This window comes from Oncorhynchus nerka, linkage group LG7 (genome assembly GCF_034236695.1).
Source record: "Oncorhynchus nerka isolate Pitt River linkage group LG7, Oner_Uvic_2.0, whole genome shotgun sequence".
NCBI lineage: Eukaryota > Metazoa > Chordata > Actinopteri > Salmoniformes > Salmonidae > Oncorhynchus > Oncorhynchus nerka.
This window is the reverse complement of record NC_088402.1, coordinates 96618410-96640392: the sequence shown is the minus strand read 5'-3', so window position 1 is coordinate 96640392 and position 21983 is coordinate 96618410. Positions and strand designations below refer to the sequence as shown.

Genomic DNA, 21983 nt, shown 5'->3' with positions numbered 1-21983 from the left:
TATTTTCTACATTGTAGAACAGTAGTGAAGACATCAGAACTATGAAATAACACATATGGAATCATGTCGTAACCAAAAAAGTGTTAAACAAATCAAAATATATTTTATATGTGCGATTCTTCAAATATCCACCCTTTGCCTTGATGACAGCTTTGCACACTTGACATTTTCTCAACCAGCTTCACCTGGAATGCTTTTTCAACCGTCTTGAAGGAGTTCCCACATATGCTGAGTAGTAGTTGGCTGCTTCTCCTTCACTCTGTGGTCCAGCTCATCCCAAACCATCTTTAATTGGGTTGAGGTCAGGTGATTGTGGAGGCCAGGTCATCTGATGCAGCACTCCATCACTTGGTAAAATAGCTCTTAAACATCCTGGAGGTGTTTTGGGTCATTGTCCTGTTGATAAACAAATGATAGTCCCACTAAGCCCAAACCAGACGGGATGGTGTATCGCTGCAGAATGCTGTGGTAGCCATACTGATTAAGTGTGCCTTCAATTCTAAATAAATCAAAGACAGTGTCACCAGAAAAGCACCCCCAAACCATCACCATCACACCTCCTCCTCCTCCTCCATGCTTCACGGTGGGAAACACACACCTCCTCCTCCTCCATGCTTCACGGTGGGAAACACACACCTCCTCCTCCTCCTCCATGCTTCACGGTGGGAAACACACACCTCCTCCTCCATGCTTCACGGTGGGAAACACACACCTCCTCCTCCATGCTTCACGGTGGGAACCACACACCATCACACCACCTCCTCCTCCTCCATGCTTCACGGTGGGAACCACACACCATCACACCACCTCCTCCTCCATGCTTCACGGTGGGAACCACACACCATCACACCACCTCCTCCTCCTCCATGCTTCACGATGAGAAACAAACATGCAGAGATCATCCGTTCACCCACACCGCGTCTCACAAAGACACAGCGGTTTGGAACCAGAAATCTCCAATTTGGACTCATCAGACCAAAGGACAAATTTCCACCAGTTGAATGTCCATTGCTCGTGTTTCTTGGTCCAAGCAAGTTTCTTCTCGTTAGTGGTGTCCTTTAGTAGGGGTTTCTTTGCAGCTAGTCGACTATGAAGGCCTGATTCACAACAGTCTCCTCTAAACAGTTGATGTTGAGAGGTGGCTGTTACTTGAACTCTGTGAAGCATTTGGGCTGCAATTTCTGAGGCTGGTAACTCTAATGAACTTATCCTCTGCAGCAGAGGTAACTCTGGGTCTTCCTGTCCTGTGGTGGTCCTCTTGAGAGCTAGTTTCATCATAGTGCTATACGGTTTTTGCGACTGCACTTGAAGAAACTTTCAAAGTTCTTGAAATGTTCCGTATTGACTGACCTTCATGTCTTAAAGTAATGATGGACTGTCGTTTCTCTTTGCTTATTTGAGCTGTTCTTGCCATAATATGGACTTGGTCTTTTACCAAATAGGGCTGTCTTCTGTACACCACCCCTACCTTGTTACAACACAAATGATTGGCTCAAATACTTTAAGAATGAATGAAATTCCACAAATGAACTTTTAAGAAGGCACACCTGTTAATTGAAATGCCAGGTAACTACCTCATGAAGCTGGTTGAGAGATTGCCAAGAGTGTGCTAAGCTGTCATCAAGGCAAAGGTTGGCTATTTAAAAAATATAAAATATAAAATCTATTTCGATTTTTTTTAAACACTTTTTTGGTTACTACATGATTCCATATGTGTTATTTCATAGTTGTGATGTCTTCAGAATGATTCTACAATGCAGAAAATAGTAAAAATAAAGAAAAACCCTTGAATGAGTAGGTGGTGTAAACCTTGTGACCGGTAGTCATGGATGCACAAAGCCCTTTGTTCTCCCGGTGGCAGATACAACTTCCATATCTGGGGTATTGTCCTCTAAAATAAGTAGGGGGCCACCTGATGAATACCAGAGGAGTAAATAAGTAGGGGGCCACCTGATGAATACCAGAAGGGTAAATAAGTAGGGGGCCACCTGATGAATACCAGAAGGGGGCCACCTGATGAATACCAGAAGGGGGCCACCTGATGAATACCAGAAGTGTAAATAAGTAGGGGCCACCTGATGAATACCAGAAGGGGGCCACCTGATGAATACCAGAAGTGTAAATAAGTAGGGGCCACCTGATGAATACCAGAAGTGTAAATAAGTAGGGGGCCACCTGATGAATACCAGAAGTGTAAATAAGTAGGGGGCCACCTGATGAATACCAGAAGTGTAAATAAGTAGGGGGCCACCTATTTCAGCCCTCCAGGACTGGAAGAGAACAGGGGGTTAGAGGTGAACAGGGGGTTAGAGGTGAACAGGGGGTGAGAGGTGAACAGGGGGTTAGAGGTGAACAGCCCTGGTCTAGTCTCATCTCCTGAATATAGGGGCAAATCCACTCATAGCGCAGGCTATTGCTTTCTCTGTAAAAGCCTCTGGCCCTCAGCCCCTAGCCAAAGCAACAGGGGCAGTCAGAACAGGGGTGAGTGTGTGTACCTGGGCAGTCAGAACAGGGATGAGTGTGTGTACCTGGGCAGTGAGAACAGGGGTGAGTGTGTGTACCTGGGCAGTGAGAACAGGGGTGAGTGTGTGCCTGGGCAGTGAGAACAGGGGTGAGTGTGTGTGCCTGGGCAGTGAGAACAGGGGTGAGTGTGTGTTCCTGGGCAGTGAGAACAGGGGTGAGTGTGTGTACCTGGGCAGTCAGAACAGGGGTGAGTGCGTGTACCTGGGCAGTCAGAACAGGGGTGAGTGTGTGTACCTGGGCAGTGAGAACAGGGGTGAGTGTGTGTACCTGGGCAGTCAGAACAGGGGTGAGTGTGTGTTCCTGGGCGATGAGAACAGGGGTGAGTGTGTGTTCCTGGGCGATGAGAACAGGGGTGAGTGTGTGTACCTGGGTAGTCAGAACAGGGGTGAGTGTGTGTACCTGGGCGATGAGACAGGGGTGAGTGTGTGTACCTGGGCGATGAGAACAGGGGTGAGTGTGTGTGCCTGGGCAGTCAGAACAGGGGTGAGTGTGTGTGCCTGGGCAGTCAGAACAGGGGTGATTGTGTGTACCTGGGCAGTCAGAACAGGGGTGAGTGTGTGTGCCTGGGCGATGAGACAGGGGTGAGTGTGTGTGCCTGGGCAGTCAGAACAGGGGTGAGGGTGTGTACCTGGGCGATGAGAACAGGGGTGAGTGTGTGTGCCTGGGCGATGAGACAGGGGTGAGTGTGTGTGCCTGGGCAGTCAGAACAGGGGTGAGTGTGTGTGCCTGGGCGATGAGACAGGGGTGAGTGTGTGTATCTGGGCAGTCATAACAGGGGTGAGTGTGTGTGCCTGGGCGATGAGACAGGGGTGAGTGTGTGTACCTGGGCAGTCAGAACAGGGGTGAGTGTGTGTACCTGGGCGATGAGAACAGGGGTGAGTGTGTGTTCCTGGGCGATGAGACAGGGGTGAGTGTGTGTGCCTGGGCAGTCAGAACAGGGGTGAGTGTGTGTACCTGGGCGATGAGACAGGGGTGAGTGTGTGTACCTGGGCAGTGAGAACAGGAACGGTCTCCAGAGATCCTCTCTGTTGCTCCACCTCTTCCTTCAGCTTGTCAATCAGATCCTGTTTCAGAGCCAACGCTCTCTCTGCCTCCTCCAGACGAACAACCATGTCTCCTCCCTACACACACACACACCTCAGTCGTTAGTTTGGAGTCGTAGTCCTTAAACAGACAGGTACACACACACACACACACACACACACACACACACCTCGGTCTTGAGTTTGGAGTCGTAGTCCTTAAACAGACAGGTGTAGGCATGCTGCAGCTGGGCTAGCTTCCTCCTGGAAGAGAGGAGGGTTATTCCAGTATTGGTGTGTGTCGACGTCAGGTCTGTCTCCACGATGAGTGTGTCGACGTCAGGTCTGTCTCCACGATGAGTGTGTCGACGTCAGGTCTGTCTCCACGGTGAGTGTGTCAACGTCAAGTCTGTCTCCACGGTGAGTGTGTCAACGTCAAGTCTGTCTCCACGGTGAGTGTGTCGACGTCAAGTCTGTCTCCACGATGAGTGTGTCGACGTCAAGTCTGTCTCCACGGTGAGTGTGTCAACGTCAAGTCTGTCTCCACGGTGAGTGTGTCAACGTCAAGTCTGTCTCCACGGTGAGTGTGTCGACGTCAAGTCTGTCTCCACGGTGAGTGTGAGTCTGTGTGTGTGACGCCAGGTCTGTCTCCACGATGAGTGTGTCGACGTCAAGTCTGTCTCCACGGTGAGTGTGTCGACGTCAAGTCTGTCTCCACGGTGAGTGTGTCGACGTCAGGTCTGTCTCCACGGTGAGTGTGTCGACGTCAGGTCTGTCTCCACGGTGAGTGTGTCAACGTCAAGTCTGTCTCCACGGTGAGTGTGTCGACGTCAAGTCTGTCTCCACGGTGAGTGTGTCGACGTCAGGTCTGTCTCCACGATGAGTGTGTCGACGTCAAGTCTGTCTCCACGGTGAGTGTGTCGACGTCAGGTCTGTCTCCACGGTGAGTGTGTCGACGTCAGGTCTGTCTCCACGGTGAGTGTGTCAACGTCAAGTCTGTCTCCACGGTGAGTGTATCGACGTCAAGTCTGTCTCCACGATGAGTGTGTGTGTCGACGTCAAGTCTGTCTCCACGATGAGTGTGTCGACGTCAGGTCTGTCTCCACGATGAGTGTGAGTGTGTCGACGTCAAGTCTGTCTCCACGGTGAGTGTGAGTGTGTCAACGTCAAGTCTGTCTCCACGGTGAGTGTGAGTGTGTCAACGTCAAGTCTGTCTCCACGGTGAGTGTGTCGACGTCAAGTCTGTCTCCACGATGAGTGCCTGATGAGTGTGTCGACGTCAAGTCTGTCTCCACGGTGAGTGTGTCGACGTCAAGTCTGTCTGTGAGTGACGTCAAGTCTGTCTCCACACGGTGAGTGTGTCGACGTCAAGTCTGTCTCCACGATGAGTGTGTCGACGTCAAGTCTGTCTCCACGATGAGTGTGAGTGTGTCTCGATGACGTCAACGTCAAGTCTGTCTCCAGTCTGTCTCCACGTGAGTGTGTGTCAACGTCAAGTCTGTCTCCACGATGAGTGTCTGTCTCCAAGTCTGTCTCCACGATGAGGTGAGTGTGTCAACGTCAAGTCTGTCTCCACGGTGAGTGTGTGTCAAGTCTGTCTCCAAGTCTCAAGTCTGTCCACGATGAGTGTGTCGACGTCAAGTCTGTCTCCACGATGAGTGTGTCGACGTCAAGTCTGTCTCCACGGTGAGTGTGATGAGTGTGTCTCCACGGTGAGTGTGTCGTCACGTCAAGTCTGTCTCCACGATGAGTGTGTCGACGTCAAGTCTGTCTCCACGATGAGTGTGAGTGTGAGTGTCTGTCGGTGAACGTCAAGTCTGTCTCGGTGAGTGTGTCCAGTCTGGTGAGTGTGTCGACGTCAAGTCTGTCTCCACTCCAAGTCTGGTGAGTGTGTCGACGCCAAGTCTGTCTCCACGGTGAGTGTGTCACGTCAAGTCTGTCTCCACGATGAGTCTGTCTGTGTGTCGTCAAGTCTGTCTCCACATGAGTCTGTCTCCACGATGAGTGTGTCGACGTCAGGTCTGTCTCCACGGTGAGTGTGAGTGTGTCGACGTCAAGTCTGTCTCCACGGTGAGTGTGAGTGTGTCAACGTCAAGTCTGTCTCCACGGTGAGTGTGTCGACGTCAAGTCTGCCTCCACGATGAGTGTGAGTGTGTCGACGTCAAGTCTGTCTCCACGATGAGTGTGTGTGTGTCAACGTCAAGTCTGTCTCCACGATGAGTGTGTCGACGTCAAGTCTGTCTCCACGGTGAGTGTGAGTGTGTCGACGTCAAGTCTGTCTCCACGGTGAGTGTGAGTGTGTCAACGTCAAGTCTGTCTCCACGGTGAGTGTGTCGACGTCAAGTCTGTCTCCACGGTGAGTGTGAGTGTGTCGACGTCAAGTCTGTCTCCACGGTGAGTGTGAGTGTGTCAACGTCAAGTCTGTCTCCACGGTGAGTGTGTCGACGTCAAGTCTGTCTCCACGGTGAGTGTGAGTGTGTCGACGTCAAGTCTGTCTCCACGATGAGTGTGTTGACGTCAAGCCTGTCTCCACGATGAGTGTGTCGACGTCAAGCCTGTCTCCACGATGAGTGTGTCAACGTCAAGTCTGTCTCTACGATGAGTGTGTCAACGTCAAGTCTGTCTCCACGATGAGTGTGAGTGTGTCGACGTCAAGTCTGTCTCCACGATGAGTGTGTCGACGTCAAGTCTGTCTCCACGATGAGTGTGTCGACGTCAAGCCTGTCTCCACGATGAGTGTGTCAACGTCAAGTCTGTCTCCACGATGAGTGTGTCAACGTCAAGTCTGTCTCCACGATGAGTGTGAGTGTGTCGACGTCAAGTCTGTCTCCACGATGAGTGTGAGTGTGTCGACGTCAAGTCTGTCTCCACGGTGAGTGTGTCGACGTCAAGTCTGTCTCCACGATGAGTGTGTCGACGTCAAGTCTGTCTCCACGATGAGTGTGTCGACGTCAAGTCTGTCTCCACGATGAGTGTGAGTGTGTCAACGTCAATAATATGGTGAGGTCTCTCAGTATGGTGATAATATGGTATGGTGATAATATAGTATGGTGATAATATGGTATGGTGATAATATGGTATGGTGATAATATGGTATGGTGAGGTCTCTCAGTATGGTGATAATATGGTATGGTGAGGTCTCTCAGTATGGTGATAATATGGTATGGTGAGAACATGGTATGGTGATAATATGGTATGGTGATAATATGGTATGGTGAGGTCTCTCAGTATGGTGATAATATGGTATGGTGATAATATGGTATGGTGATAATATGGTATGGTGAGGTCTCTCAGTATGGTGATTATATGGTATGGTGATAATATGGTATGGTGATAATATGGTATGGTGAGGTCTCAGTATGGTGATAATATGGTATGGTGAGGTCTCTCAGTATGGTGATAATATGGTATGGTGAGGTCTCAGTATGGTGATAATATGGTATGGTGATAATATGGTATGGTGAGGTCTCTCAGTATGGTGATAATATGGTATGGTGATTATATGATATGGTGATAATATGGTATGGTGAGGTCTCTCAGTATGGTGATAATATGGTATGGTGATAATATACGGTGATAATATGGTGATAATATGGTATGGTGATAATATGGTATGGTGATATGGTGAGGTCTCTCATGGTATGGTGATAATATGGTATGGTGATAATATGGTATGGTGATAATATGGTATGGTGATAATATGGTATGGAGGTCTCTCAGTATGGTGATAATATGGTATGGTGATAATATGGTATGGTGAGGTCTAATATGGTATGGTGATAATATGGTATGGTGATAATATGGTATGGTGATAATATGGTGATAATATGGTATGGTGATAATATGGTATGGTGAGGTCTCAGTATGGTGATAATATGGTATGGTGATAATATGGTATGGTGAGGTCTCTCAGTATGGTGATAATATGGTATGGTGATAATATGGTATGGTGATAATATATGGTGATAATATGGTATGTATGGTGATAATATGGTATGGTGAGGTCTCTCATGGTATGGTGATAATATGGTATGGTGATAATATGGTATGGTGATAATATGGTATGGTGAGGTCTCAGTATGGTGATAATATGGATAATATGGTGATAATATGGTATGGTGATAATATGGTATGGTGAGGTCCCTCAGTATGGTGATAATATGGTATGGTGATAATATGGTATGGTGAGGTCCCTCAGTATGGTGATAATATAGTATGGTGATAATATGGTATGGTGATAATATGGTATGGTGATAACATGGTATGGTGATAATATGGTATGGTGATAATATGGTATGGTGATAATATGGTATGGTGAGGTCTCTCAGTATGGTGATAATATGGTATGGTGAGGTCTCTCAGTATGGTGATAATATGGTATGGTGATAATATGGTATGGTGATAATATGGTATGGTGATAGTATGGTGATAATATAGTATGGTGATAATATAGTATGGTGATAATATGGTATGGTGATAATATGGTATGGTGATAATATGGTATGGTGAGGTCTCTCAGTATGGTGATAATATGGTATGGTGATAATATGGTATGGTGAGGTCTCTCAGTATGGTGATAATATAGTATGGTGATAATATGGTATGGTGATAATATGGTATGGTGATAATATGGTATGGTGATAATATGGTATGGTGATAATATAGTATGGTGATAATATGGTATGGTGAGGTCTCTCAGTATGGTGATAATATGGTATGGTGATATGGTCTCAGTATGGTGATAATATGGTATGGTGATAATATGGTATGGTGAGGTCTCTCAGTATGGTGATAATATGGTATGGTGATAATATGGTATGGTGAGGTCTCTCAGTATGGTGATAATATGGTATGGTGATAATATGGTATGGTGGTAATATGGTATGGTGAGGTCTCTCAGTATGGTGATAATATGGTATGTATGGTGATAATATGGTATGGTGATAATATGGTATGGTGATAATATGGTATGGTGATAACATGGTATGGTGAGGTCTCTCAGTATGGTGATAATATGGTATGGTGATAATATGGTATGGTGAGGTCTCTCAGTATGGTGATAATATGGTATGGTGATAATATGGTATGGTGGTAATATGGTATGGTGATAATATGGTATGGTGATAATATGGTATGGTGATAATATGGTATGGTGATAATATGGTATGGTGATAATATGGTATGGTGATAATATGGTATGGTGAGGTCTCTCAGTATGGTGATAATATAGTATGGTGATAATATGGTATGGTGATAACATGGTATGGTGGTAATATGGTATGGTGATAATATGGTATGGTGATAATATGGTATGGTGAGGTCTCTCAGTATGGTGATAATATAGTATGGTGATAATATGGTATGGTGATAATAATGGTGAGGTCTCTGGTATGGTGATAATATAGTATGGTGATAATATGGTATGGTGATAATATGGTATGGTGGTATGGTGATAATATGGTATGGTGAGGTCTCTCAGTATGGTGATAATATGGTATGGTGATAATGAGGTGATCTCATGGTATGGTGATAATATGGTATGGTGAGGTCTCTCAGTATGGTGATAATATAGTATGGTGATAATATGGTATGGTGATAATATAGTATGGTGATAATATGGTATGGTGATAATATGGTATGGTGATAATATGGTATGGTGAGGTCTCTCAGTATGGTGATAATATGGTATGGTGATAACATGATAATATGGTATGGTGATAATATGGTATGGGTGGAGGTCTCTCAGTATGGTGATAATATAGTATGGTGATAATATGGTATGGTGATAATATAGTATGGTGATAATATGGTATGGTGATAATATGGTATGGTGATAATATGGTATGGTGATATGGTGATATATGGTATGGTGATAATATGGTATGGTGATAATATGGTATGGTGATATATATGGTGAGGGTATGGTGATAATATGGTATGGTGATAATATGGTATGGTGATAATATAGTATGGTGATAATATGGTATGGTGATAATATGGTATGGTGATAATATGGTATGGTGAGGTCCTCAGTATGGTGATAATATGGTGTGATAATATCAGTCTCTATGGTATGGTGATAATATGGTATGGTGTCTCTCAGTATGGTGTAGTATGTGATAATATGTGTGATAATATGGTGTGATAATATGTATGGTGTGTACCTGATCCTGGTATGGTGTAGTATGAACCAGGTGTGATAATATCAGTGATAATATGGTATGTGATAATATGGTATGTGATAATATGTATGTGGTATGGTGTGGTGGTGATAATATGTACCTCTCCTCAGTAATAACCAGGTGGTCAGTCTCTAGGTGTGTGTGTGTGTGTGTGTGTGTACCTCTCCTCAGTAATAACCAGGTGGTCAGTCTCTAGGTGTGTGTGTGTGTGTGTGTGTGTACCTCTCCTCAGTAATAACCAGGCGGTCAGTCTCTAGGTTGTGTGTGTGTGTGTGTGTGTACCTCTCCTCAGTAATAACCAGGCGGTCAGTCTCTAGGTTGTGTGTGTACCTCTCCTCAGTAATAACCAGGCGGTCAGTCTTCAGGGCAGTCTCCAGGTTGTGCGTCTGCAGCAGTAGTTTGTCTACAGTCACAGAGTGCTGCTTCCTCTGTTGGTCCATCTCTCTCTCTGATGCTGCCAACGCCTCCCGAGTACTGCTCAGCCTGCACACACACACACATCATATTATAAACACAAACACTTGTGAAGGGTCACAGCCCTCTGACAGGACTCCGCCTAGGCCACACCCCTTCCCTCTGACAAGACTCCCCCTAGGCCACACCCCTTCCCTCTGACAAGACTCCGCCTAGGCCACACCCCTTCCCTCTGACAAGACTCCCCCTAGGCCACACCCCTTCCCTCAGACAGGACTCCCCCTAGGCCACACCCCTTCCCTCTGACAAGACTCCCCCTAGGCCACACCCCTTCCCTCTGACAAGACTCCCCCTAGGCCACACCCCTTCCCTCTGACAAGACTCCGCCTAGGCCACACCCCTTCCCTCTGACAAGACTCCGCCTAGGCCACACCCCTTCCCTCTGACAAGACTCCCCCTAGGCCACACCCCTTCCCTCAGACAGGACCCCCCTTGGCCACACCCCTTCCCTCAGACAGGACTCCCCCTAGGCCACACCCCTTCCCTCTGACAAGACTCCCCCTAGGCCACACCCCTTCCCTCCACACCTGTTCCCACACCCTAATCACCTCTCACTCCGTCCAGTTCAGTTCATGCTTTGTGAGGCCATGAGGCAGCCCTCTCCTTAAATTGTGAGTGATATGATGAAGGGCTCTTTGTTATACTTTTGGAGAAATGTCCTAAATAATATATTTGTTGCCCTTGGTTCTCAGTGGTGTTAAACCCCCACCTCAGCCGCCTAGTGGCAGACCCCCCACCTCAGCCGCCTAGTGGCAGACCCCCCACCTCAGCCGCCTAGTGGCAGACCCCCACCTCAGCCGCCTAGTGGCAGACCCCCACCTCAGCCGCCTAGTGGCAGACCCCCCACCTCAGCCGCCTAGTGGCAGACCCCCCACCTCAGCCGCCTAGTGGCAGACCCCCCACCTCAGCCGCCTAGTGGCAGACCCCCCACCTCAGCCGCCTAGTGGCAGACCCCCACCTCAGCCGCCTAGTGGCAGACCCCCACCTCAGCCGCCTAGTGGCAGACCCCACCTCAGCCGCCTAGTGGCAGACCCCCCACCTCAGCCGCCTAGTGGCAGACCCCCACCTCAGCCGCCTAGTGGCAGACCCCCACCTCAGCCGCCTAGTGGCAGACCCCCACCTCAGCCGCCTAGTGGCAAACCCCCACCTCAGCCGCCTAGTGGCAAACCCCCACCTCAGCCGCCTAGTGGCAGACCCCCACCTCAGTCTGCACCTTTGTTGTGGCAGTCTCCCCCCACCTCATCCTTCCTAACCTAACGGTGGCAAGACCCCATTCAGCCACGGTGGCAGTGACAGTCCTGAACCTAGTTCAGCCGCCACGGTGGCAAACCCCCACCTCAGCCAGTCCCTGGTGGTAACAGTCCCCACCTCAGCTTACAGTCCACGGTGGCAAACAGTCCTGAACCTCAGCAGTCATGTCATGGTGCATCAACAGTCCTTTGTTACAGTCCACGGTGGCAGTCAGTCCTGAACCTAGCTTACAGTCCTGCCAGACAGTCCTGACATCCTTAGAACAGTCCACGGTGGCCTTCCTGAAACCTCCACGGTTACAGTCCACAGTCCTGAACCTAGCTTACAGTCCACGGTGGCAAACAGTCCTGAACCTAGCTTACAGTCCACGGTGGCAGTGACAGTCCTGAACCTAGTTACCAGTCCACGGTGGCAGTAACAGTCCTGAACCTAGCTTACAGTCCACGGTGGCAGTGACAGTCCTGAACCTAGTTACCAGTCCACGGTGGCAGTAACAGTCCTGAACCTAGCTTACAGTCCACGGTGGCAGTAACAGTCCTGAACCTAGCTTACAGTCCACGGTGGCAGTAACAGTCCTGAACCTAGTTACCAGTCCACGGTGGCAGTAACAGTCCTGAACCTAGTTACCAGTCCACGGTGGCAGTAACAGTCCTGAACCTAGTTACCAGTCCACGGTGGCAGTAACAGTCCTGAACCTAGCTTACAGTCCACGGTGGCAGTAACAGTCCTGAACCTAGCTTACAGTCCACGGTGGCAGTAACAGTCCTGAACCTAGCTTACAGTCCACGGTGGCAGTGACAGTCCTGAACCTAGCTTACAGTCCATGGTGGCATCAACAGTCCTGAACCTACAGCTTACAGTCCACGTCCACGGTAGCTTACAGTCCACGGTGGCAGTAACAGTCCTGAACCTAGCTTACAGTCCACGGTGGCAGTCAACAGTCCTGAACCTAGCTTACAGTCCACGGTGGCAGTCCTCAGCTTACAGTCCTGAACCTGAGCTTACAGTCCACGGTGGCAGTCAACAGTCCTGAACCTAGCTTACAGTCCACGGTGGCAGTAACAGTCCTGAACCTAGCTTACAGTCCACGGTGGCAGTAACAGTCCTGAACAGTCCTGAACCTAGCTTACAGTCCACGGTGGCAGTAACAGTCCTGAACCTAGCTTACAGTCCACGGTGGCAGTAACAGTCCTGAACCAGTAACAGTCCTGAACCTAGCTTACAGTCCACGGTGGCAGTAACAGTCCTGAACCTAGCTTACAGTCCACGGTGGCAGTAACAGTCCTGAACCTAGCTTACAGTCCACGGTGGCAGTAACAGTCCTGAACCTAGCTTACAGTCCACGGTGGCAGTAACAGTCCTGAACCTAGCTTACAGTCCACGGTGGCAGTAACAGTCCTGAACCTAGCTTACAGTCCACGGTGGCAGTAACAGTCCTGAACCTAGCTTACAGTCCACGGTGGCAGTAACAGTCCTGAACCTAGCTTACAGTCCACGGTGGCAGTAACAGTCCTGAACCTAGTTACAGTCCACGGTGGCAGTAACAGTCCTGAACCTAGCTTACAGTCCACGGTGGCAGTAACAGTCCTGAACCTAGCTTACAGTCCACGGTGGCAGTAACAGTCCTGAACCTAGCTTACAGTCCACGGTGGCAGTAACAGTCCTGAACCTAGCTTACAGTCCACGGTGGCAGTAACAGTCCTGAACCTAGCTTACAGTCCACGGTGGCAGTAACAGTCCTGAACCTAGCTTACAGTCCACGGTGGCAGTAACAGTCCTGAACCTAGCTTACAGTCCACGGTGGCAGTAACAGTCCTGAACCTAGCTTACAGTCCACGGTGGCAGTAACAGTCCTGAACCTAGCTTACAGTCCACGGTGGCAGTAACAGTCCTGAACCTAGTTACCAGTCCACGGTGGCAGTAACAGTCCTGAACCTAGCTTACAGTCCACGGTGGCAGTAACAGTCCTGAACCTAGCTTACAGTCCACGGTGGCAGTAACAGTCCTGAACCTAGTTACCAGTCCACGGTGGCAGTAACAGTCCTGAACCTAGCTTACAGTCCACGGTGGCAGTAACAGTCCTGAACCTAGCTTACAGTCCACGGTGGCAGTAACAGTCCTGAACCTAGCTTACAGTCCACGGTGGCAGTAACAGTCCTGAACCTAGTTACCAGTCCACGGTGGCAGTAACAGTCCTGAACCTAGCTTACAGTCCACGGTGGCATCAACAGTCCTGAACCTAGCTTACAGTCCACGGTGGCAGTAACAGTCCTGAACCTAGCTCACAGTCCATGGTGGCAGCAACAGTCCTGAAACTAGCTTACAGTCCTGAACCTAGCTTACAGTCCACGGTGGCAGTAACAGTCCTGAACCTAGCTTACAGTCCACGGTGGCAGTAACAGTCCTGAACCTAGCTTACAGATGGCTGAAGATGGCTGAAGCCTAGTTTAGAGTCCATGGTAACAGGGGTTTGGGACCTGGATTGTCTGCATACTACAAGGTGTGAGATCCCGGAGATGGCTGAAGCCTAGTTTAGAGTCCATGGTAACAGGGGTTACCCTAACCCTTTGAGCGTTAACACACAAACATGTTATCATACTTGTCGTCCAGTATGTTGCGGTCCTGCTGACTCTGGTCCAGACAGCTCTGTCTCTCTCTCAGCTCACCCAGAAGAGACGTCACCTGGGCCTTCAGCGCCTCGCCATCCTTAGCCAGCTAAACACACAACAGACACAGCACGCAGAGAGAGAGAGAGCTGTTAGACAGACAGAGAGAGCTGTTAGACAGACAGAGAGAGAGCTGTTAAGACAGACAGAGAGAGAGAGAGCTGTTACACAGATCCACAAAGAATTCGAAAACAAATCCAATTTTGATAAACTCCCATATCTACTGGGTGAAATTCCAGTGTGCATCACAGCAGCAAGATTTGTGACCTGTTGGCACGAGAAAAGGGCAACCAGTGAAGAACAAACACCATTGTAAATACAACCCATCCCCTTACACTGTGTATAAGACAGTAGTTTTAGAATTGTTAGTTAGATTACTTGTTGGTTATTACTGCATTGTCGGAACTAGAAGCACAAGCATTTCTCTACACTCGCATTAACATCTGCTAACCATGTGTATGTGACAAATAAATTTGATTTGATTTGATTTGATTTATTTACAGTGCCTTGCGAAAGTATTCGGCCTCCTTGAACTTTGCGACCTTTTGCCACATTTCAGGCTTCAAACATAAAAGATATAAAACTGTATTTTTTTGTGAAGAATCAACAACAAGTGGGACACAATCATGAAGTGGAACGACATTTATTGGATATTTCAAACTTTTTTAACAAATCAAAAACTGAAAAATTGGGCGTGCAAAATTATTCAGCCCCTTTACTTTCAGTGCAGCACACTCTCTCCAGAAGTTCAGTGAGGATCTCTGAAGGATCCAATGTTGACCTAAATGACTAATGATGATAAATACAATCCACCTGTGTGTAATCAAGTCTCCGTATAAATGCACCTGCACTGTGATAGTCTCAGAGGTCCGTTAAAAGCGCAGACATAGCACGCACACAGAAATCAGACACTGCAGCTGGATTTACAACAAGTGTATCTTTAAAATGGTGTATAATACAAGTATGTCTGAGGAATTTTAATTATGGGATTTCTGTTGTTTTGAATTTGGCACCAAGCAGTTTCACTGGCCGTTGACAAGGTGGGACGCTAGCGTACCCTAGAGGTTAAAGATCAGTGAGACTATCAAGAGAAGTGTGCGGTTTCCTTTATCTTGTTCAACTGTTACCATCATGCACCTGCAAAAAAAAAAGATTGCTCAGATGTGCGAGTACCTTTTGAATTTTGAAATAAGACAGCTATGAAAAATATAGATGAAACCTCTCTTGGTAAATAGTGTGGTCTACAGCTTATCATGAAATACTCTACCTCAGGTGAGTAAAACCGTGAGACATCCGACATCCTTAATATTAGATTTTGTGCACCAGCTGTTATTGACAAACAGACACAGACCGACACCTCTCGTCGTACCAGCTGTTATTGACAAACAGACACAGACCGCCACCTCTCGTCGTACCAGCTGTTATTGACAGACACAGACCTCCACCTCTCGTCGTACCAGCTGTTATTGACAAACAGACACAGACCTCCACCTCTCGTCGTACCAGCTGTTATTGACAGACAGACACAGACCTCCACCTCTCGTCGTACCAGCTGTTATTGACAGACAGACACAGACCTCCACCTCTCGTCGTACCAGCTGTTATTGACAGACAGACACAGACCGCCACGTACCAGCTGTTATTGACAGACACAGACCGCCACCTCTCGTCGTACCAGCTGTTATTGACAAACAGACACAGACCGCCACCTCTCGTCGTACCAGCTGTTATTGACAAACAGACACAGACCGCCACCTCTCGTCGTACCAGCTGTTATTGACAAACAGACACAGACCGCCACCTCTCGTCGTACCAGCTGTTATTGACAGACACAGACCGCCACCTCTCGTCGTACCAGCTGTTATTGACAAACAGACACAGACCGCCACCTCTCGTCGTACCAGCTGTTATTGACAAACAGACACAGACCGCCACCTCTCGTCGTACCAGCTGTTATTGACAAACAGACACAGACCGCCACCTCTCGTCGTACCAGCTGTTATTGACAGACACAGACCGCCACCTCTCGTCGTACCAGAGGCAGCTGTATGTTATCCGTGTCGTCATTCAGCCACAGACTCGGTGAAACATAAGATGTTACAGTTTATAATGTCCCGTTGGTAGGAGAGTCTCGAACGGAGCTCATCCAGTTTATTCTCCAATGACCAATAGAATGGATGGGTAGAGGCAGGTTACCCACTCGCTTACGAATTCTCACAAGGCACCCGGACCTGCGTTCCCTCCTTTCTTCATGCGAATGACAGGGATTTGGTCTTGTGTCAGCGGTAAATCGGTCACATCCGGCTCGTTAAAGATGAAATCTTCTTCCAGTACGAGGTGAGTAATCTCTGTTCAGATGTCCTGAAGCTCTTTTCGGTCATAAGAGACGGTCGCAGAAACATTATGTACAAAATAAGTTTCAAAAATTATCCTGCGGTGTGTGTGTCGTGAGTGTTTGTGGATAGGGCGGTGTGTGTGTCGTGAGTGTTTGTGGATAGGGCGGTGTGTGTGTCGTGAGTGCAGTGTACAGTGTGTAGTGTAGTGTGTGTGTAGTGTATAGTGTAGTGTATAGTGTAGTATTGTGTGTGTGTAGTGTATAGTGTAGTGTATAGTGTAGTATTGTGTGTAGTGTAGTGTGTAGTGTAGTGTGTAGTGTGTGTATAGTGTAGTATAGTGTGTAGTATAGTATAGTGTATAGTGGAGTGTAGTGTATAGTGTAGTGTAGTATAGTGTGTAGTATAGTAGTGTAGTGTAGTGTGTGTAGTGTAGTGTGTAGTATAGTGTAGTGTGTAGTATAGTGTAGTGTGTAGTATAGTGTAGTGTGTGTATAGTGTGTAGTATAGTATAGTGCAGTGTAGTATAGTGTGTAGTATAGTATAGTATAGTGTATAGTGGAGTGTATCGTGTAGTGTATAGTGTAGTGTATAGTATAGTGTAGTGTGTAGTATAGTGTGTAGTGTAGTGTATAGTGTAGTGTATAGTGTAGTGTGTAGTATAGTGTAGTGTAGTGTGTAGTGTATAGTGTGTAGTATAGTGTATAGTGTGTAGTATAGTGTATAGTGTATAGTATAGTGTAGAGTGTAGTGTAGTGTATAGTATAGTGTATAGTGTGTAGTATAGTGTATAGTATAGTGTGTAGTGTATAGTGTGTAGTGTATAGTGTAGTGTGTAGTATAGTGTAGTGTGTAGTATAGTGTAGTGTGTAGTGTATAGTGTATAGTGTAGTGTATAGTGTGTAGTATAGTGTATAGTGTGTAGTATAGTGTATAGTGTAGTGTATAGTATAGTGTAGTGTGTAGTATAGTGTATAGTGTGTAGTATAGTGTATAGTGTGTAGTATAGTGTATAGTGTGTAGTATAGTGTAGTGTGTAGTGTATAGTGTGTAGTATAGTGTATAGTATAGTGTGTAGTATAGTGTATAGTGTGCAGTATAGTGTATAGTGTGTAGTGTATAGTGTGTAGTATAGTGTATAGTATAGTGTGCAGTATAGTGTATAGTATAGTGTGTAGTATAGTGTATAGTGTGTAGTATAGTGTGTGTGTAGTGTAGTGTGTAGTATAGTGTATAGTATAGTGTGTAGTATAGTGTAGTGTGTGTGTAGTGTGTATGTACCTGTGTACAGTCTTTGTCCTTCTGTTTAAGCAGCACTTCAGTTCTGTCTCTCTGAGCTGAACTCTTCTGGAGGGAATCTAACTTCTCCTGCAGCTCTCTGTACCTACACACACACACACACACACACACACACACACACACACACACACGTATTTAGTATTACAAGGCAAAATAGAGAGACACTAGACAGTTCTTACCTGCACTGTGTGGCTTGTAGCTGCTCTGTGAGTTTGGCCAGGTGGGAGCTGAGGAAACAGGAGGCAGACACATCAGCTCACACACAAGGACACAGGCGTTGCAGGAAGTGATGAGGGAATGATGTCATACCTGTCAGATGGGGGAGGGGCTTCGGAATGCTGAACCGTTTCCTCGGTAACACCACAGCTCTACGGAACACAAGCATGCCTTTTACCTTCCATTTGAATATTCTTATACACATTTTAGTCCATTTCATTTAGTGGTGTCCAGCGTTGTTACGACATTGACTGCGACAACTCCCCAGAGGGCCCAGGAGAGGTACAGGTTGTGACATACGTCCTCTGAAACATGCTCCACCAAATCACACTGCTCTCTAACACAGGAGTCAGACGAACCAGAGGGAACACCGTTCGACGTGAGGTCAGCTTGAAGGAGCCCTCCCCGCCACAAGGAGTCGCTACAGAGCGCTGAGACTAGGAATCCCCTGCCGACCCCTCCCTCCCCCCGCCGACCCCCCCCCCGACCCCCCCGCCGACCCCGCCCCTCCCCCCCGACGACCCCGCCCCCCCCGACGACCCCGCCCTCCCCCCGACGACCCCGCCCCTCCCCCGACGACCCCGCCCCTCCCCTGACGACTCAGACGATGCTGGGCCAATTGTGAACGTCCCTTGGGATCTCCCGGTCACAACCTGGAATCGAACCGGGTTGTAGTGGCGTCCCTCTGCACTCAGGAGGACCTACATTCAATTTTGGATTTTTACACAGAATGACCCTAACACACACACACACACTACCTGCGCCTGAACCAGCTTGGTTTCGAGTTCCTCAACTGAGCGACGAAGGCAGTCTCTCTCCCGCTTTCCCTCATCCCTCTCTTTCTCCAGCTCTTCATTCCTCAACCTCAGATCTCTCATCCCTTCTTCCAACTTCTCTTTGTGGCTCTTCAGCAGCTGGAGAAACCCGTTCCCTCGTTCTGAGGGCTGTAAAGAGAGAGAGAGGGAAGGGGACAGACAGAATATTCGATAGAAGCTTTGCGGACAAAAACAGAGCACCCACTAACTACAGAGCACCCACTAACTACAGAGCACCCACTAACTACAGAGCACCCACTAACTACAGAGCACCCACTAACTACAGAGCACCCACTAACTACAGAGCACCCACTAACTACAGAGCACCCACTAACTACAGAGCACCCACTAACTACAGAGCACCCACTAACTACAGAGCACCCACTAACTACAGAGCACCCACTAACTACAGAGCACCCACTAACTACAGAACACCCACTAACTACAGAACACCCACTAACTACAGAACACCCACTAACTACAGAGCACCCACTAACTACAGAGCACCCACTAACTACAGAGCACCCACTAACTACAGAGCACCCACTAACTACAGAGCACCCACTAACTACAGAACACCCACTAACTACAGAACACCCACTAACTACAGAGCACCCACTAACTACAGAGCACCCACTAACTACAGAACACCCACTAACTACAGAGCACCCACTAACTACAGAGCACCCACTAACTACAGAGCACCCACTAACTACAGAACACCCACTAACCACAGAACACCCACTAACTACAGAACACCCACTAACTACAGAGCACCCACTAACTCAGAGCACACACGCTAACTACAGAGCACCCGCTAACTAACAGAGCACCCGCTAACTACAGAACACCCACTAACTACAGAACACCCACTAACTACAGAACACCCACTAACTACAGAACACCCACTAACTACAGAACACCCACTAACTACAGAGCACCCACTAACTACAGAACACCCACTAACTACAGAACACCCACTAACTACAGAACACCCACTAACTACAGAACACCCACTAACTACAGAACACCCACTAACTACAGAACACCCACTAACTACAGAACACCCACTAACTACAGAGCACCCACTAACTACAGAACACCCACTAACTACAGAGCACCCACTAACTACAGAGCACCCACTAACTACAGAACACCCACTAACTACAGAACACCCACTAACTACAGAACACCCACTAACTACAGAACACCCACTAACTACAGAACACCCACTAACTACAGAGCACCCACTAACTACAGAACACCCACTAACTACAGAACACCCACTAACTACAGAACTGTTGGGAAAATTATGATTAAATGACTGAACAAATCATTTTAAATGGAACTGTAACTCAGTAAACTTATACTCTGTTTTATTATATCTGATTAACAATATGAGTTCATAAGAAGGGATTGTGTGACACGGACAAGGAGTAATTAAAGTTAATGAACACCATTCCAACTAGGCAGAAACGAATGGGTTGTGGATTAAGTAAGCAGATAAGGTAGTTAACCTATGGTTGAACCGACGAAACTGAGCTCTGGGGTGTTTTAGATAAGGCTGTGAGTGCATTCCTAGGTTCTCTGTTAATTAGAACTGTCAGCTAAGTGGTGATCGATAATGTTGATGGGTCAAAGGTTAATTCAGTTATGTTGTGTGACCTGGGAGTGTGTTAGTAAGTTAGAATGAACTATTAACCTCACTTTGTCCCGGTCGAGAGGAGGGGATTCTGTTAAGCAATGAAATGACGTCATGTTATTGTATATAAACTGTTGCTCGTGGTGAAGTGGCAGCTCGCTCCGAGAATACATTCTGTTACCTATTATTGAAATGGCTGGTCTCCGTCTATTTTATGCAAACAAGAATCTTACAAATTCTCATAAAATAGATTAAGGGTTTTCAATGAATGAAAACACATTGGCACCAACTACAGAACACCCACTAACAGAACACCCACTAACTACAGAACACTCACTAACAGAACACCCGCTAACAGAACACCCACTAACTACAGAACACTCGCTAACAGAACACCCGCTAACAGAACACCCACTAACTACAGAACACCCACTAACAGAACACAAACTACAGAACACCCGCTAACTACAGAACACCCGCTAACTACAGAACACCCGCTAACTACAGACCACCCACTAACTACAGACCACCCACTAACTACAGACCACCCACTAACAGAACACAAACTACAGAACACCCACTAACAGAACACCCGCTAACTACAGACCACCCACTAACTACAGACCACCCACTAACTACAGACCACCCACTAACAGAACATTAACTACAGAACACCCACTACAGAACACCCACTAACAGAACAGAACCCTCACTACAGAACACCCACTAACAGAACACTCACTACAGAACACCCACAAACAGAACACAAACTACAGAACACCCACTAACAGAACACCCACTAACAGAACACTAACTAACTACAGAACACTAACTAACTACAGAACACCCACTAACTACAGAACACCCACTAACTACAGAACACCCACTAACTACAGAACACCCACTACAGAACACCCACTACAGAACACCCACTAACAGAACACCCACTAACAGAACACCCAAATACAGAACACCCACTAACAGAACACTAACCAACTACAGAACACCCACTAACAGAAGACCCACTAACAGACCACCCACTAACAGACCATTAACTACAAAACAGCCACAAACAGAACACAAACTACAGAACACCCGCTAACTACAGAACACCCGCTAACTACAGAACACCCGCTAACTACAGACCACCCACTAACTACAGACCACCCACTAACTACAGACCACCCACTAACAGAACACAAACTACAGAACACCCACTAACAGAACATTAACTACAGACCACCCACTAACTACAGACCACCCACTAACTACAGACCACCCACTAACAGAACATTAACTACAGAACACCCACTACAGAACACCCACTAACAGAACAGAACACTCACTACAGAACACCCACTAACAGAACACTCACTACAGAACACCCACAAACAGAACACAAACTACAGAACACCCACTAACAGAACACCCACTAACAGAACACTAACTAACAGAACACTAACTAACTACAGAACACTAACTAACTACAGAACACCCACTAACTACAGAACACCCACTAACTACAGAACACCCACTAACTACAGAACACCCACTACAGAA

The 21983-nt window shown here is 47.3% G+C and overlaps 1 protein-coding gene across 2 annotated transcripts in view; it reads right to left on the bottom strand.

The window, feature by feature from the left end:
- LOC115132877 (NF-kappa-B essential modulator-like) overlaps positions 1 to 21983 on the bottom strand; it is a 65637-nt gene that overhangs the window by 12290 nt on the left and 31364 nt on the right. For both annotated transcript variants that reach the window (XM_065021017.1, XM_065021018.1), the window contains exons 5-12: positions 18725 to 18910; positions 18060 to 18118; positions 17930 to 17977; positions 17733 to 17835; positions 14052 to 14167; positions 10058 to 10210; positions 3737 to 3809; positions 3510 to 3644 (exon numbers count right to left, since the gene is read on the bottom strand). In XM_065021017.1, coding sequence (XP_064877089.1) covers positions 3510 to 3644; positions 3737 to 3809; positions 10058 to 10210; positions 14052 to 14167; positions 17733 to 17835; positions 17930 to 17977; positions 18060 to 18118; positions 18725 to 18910 — 873 coding nt within the window. The remainder of the gene's footprint in view (positions 1 to 3509; positions 3645 to 3736; positions 3810 to 10057; positions 10211 to 14051; positions 14168 to 17732; positions 17836 to 17929; positions 17978 to 18059; positions 18119 to 18724; positions 18911 to 21983) is intronic.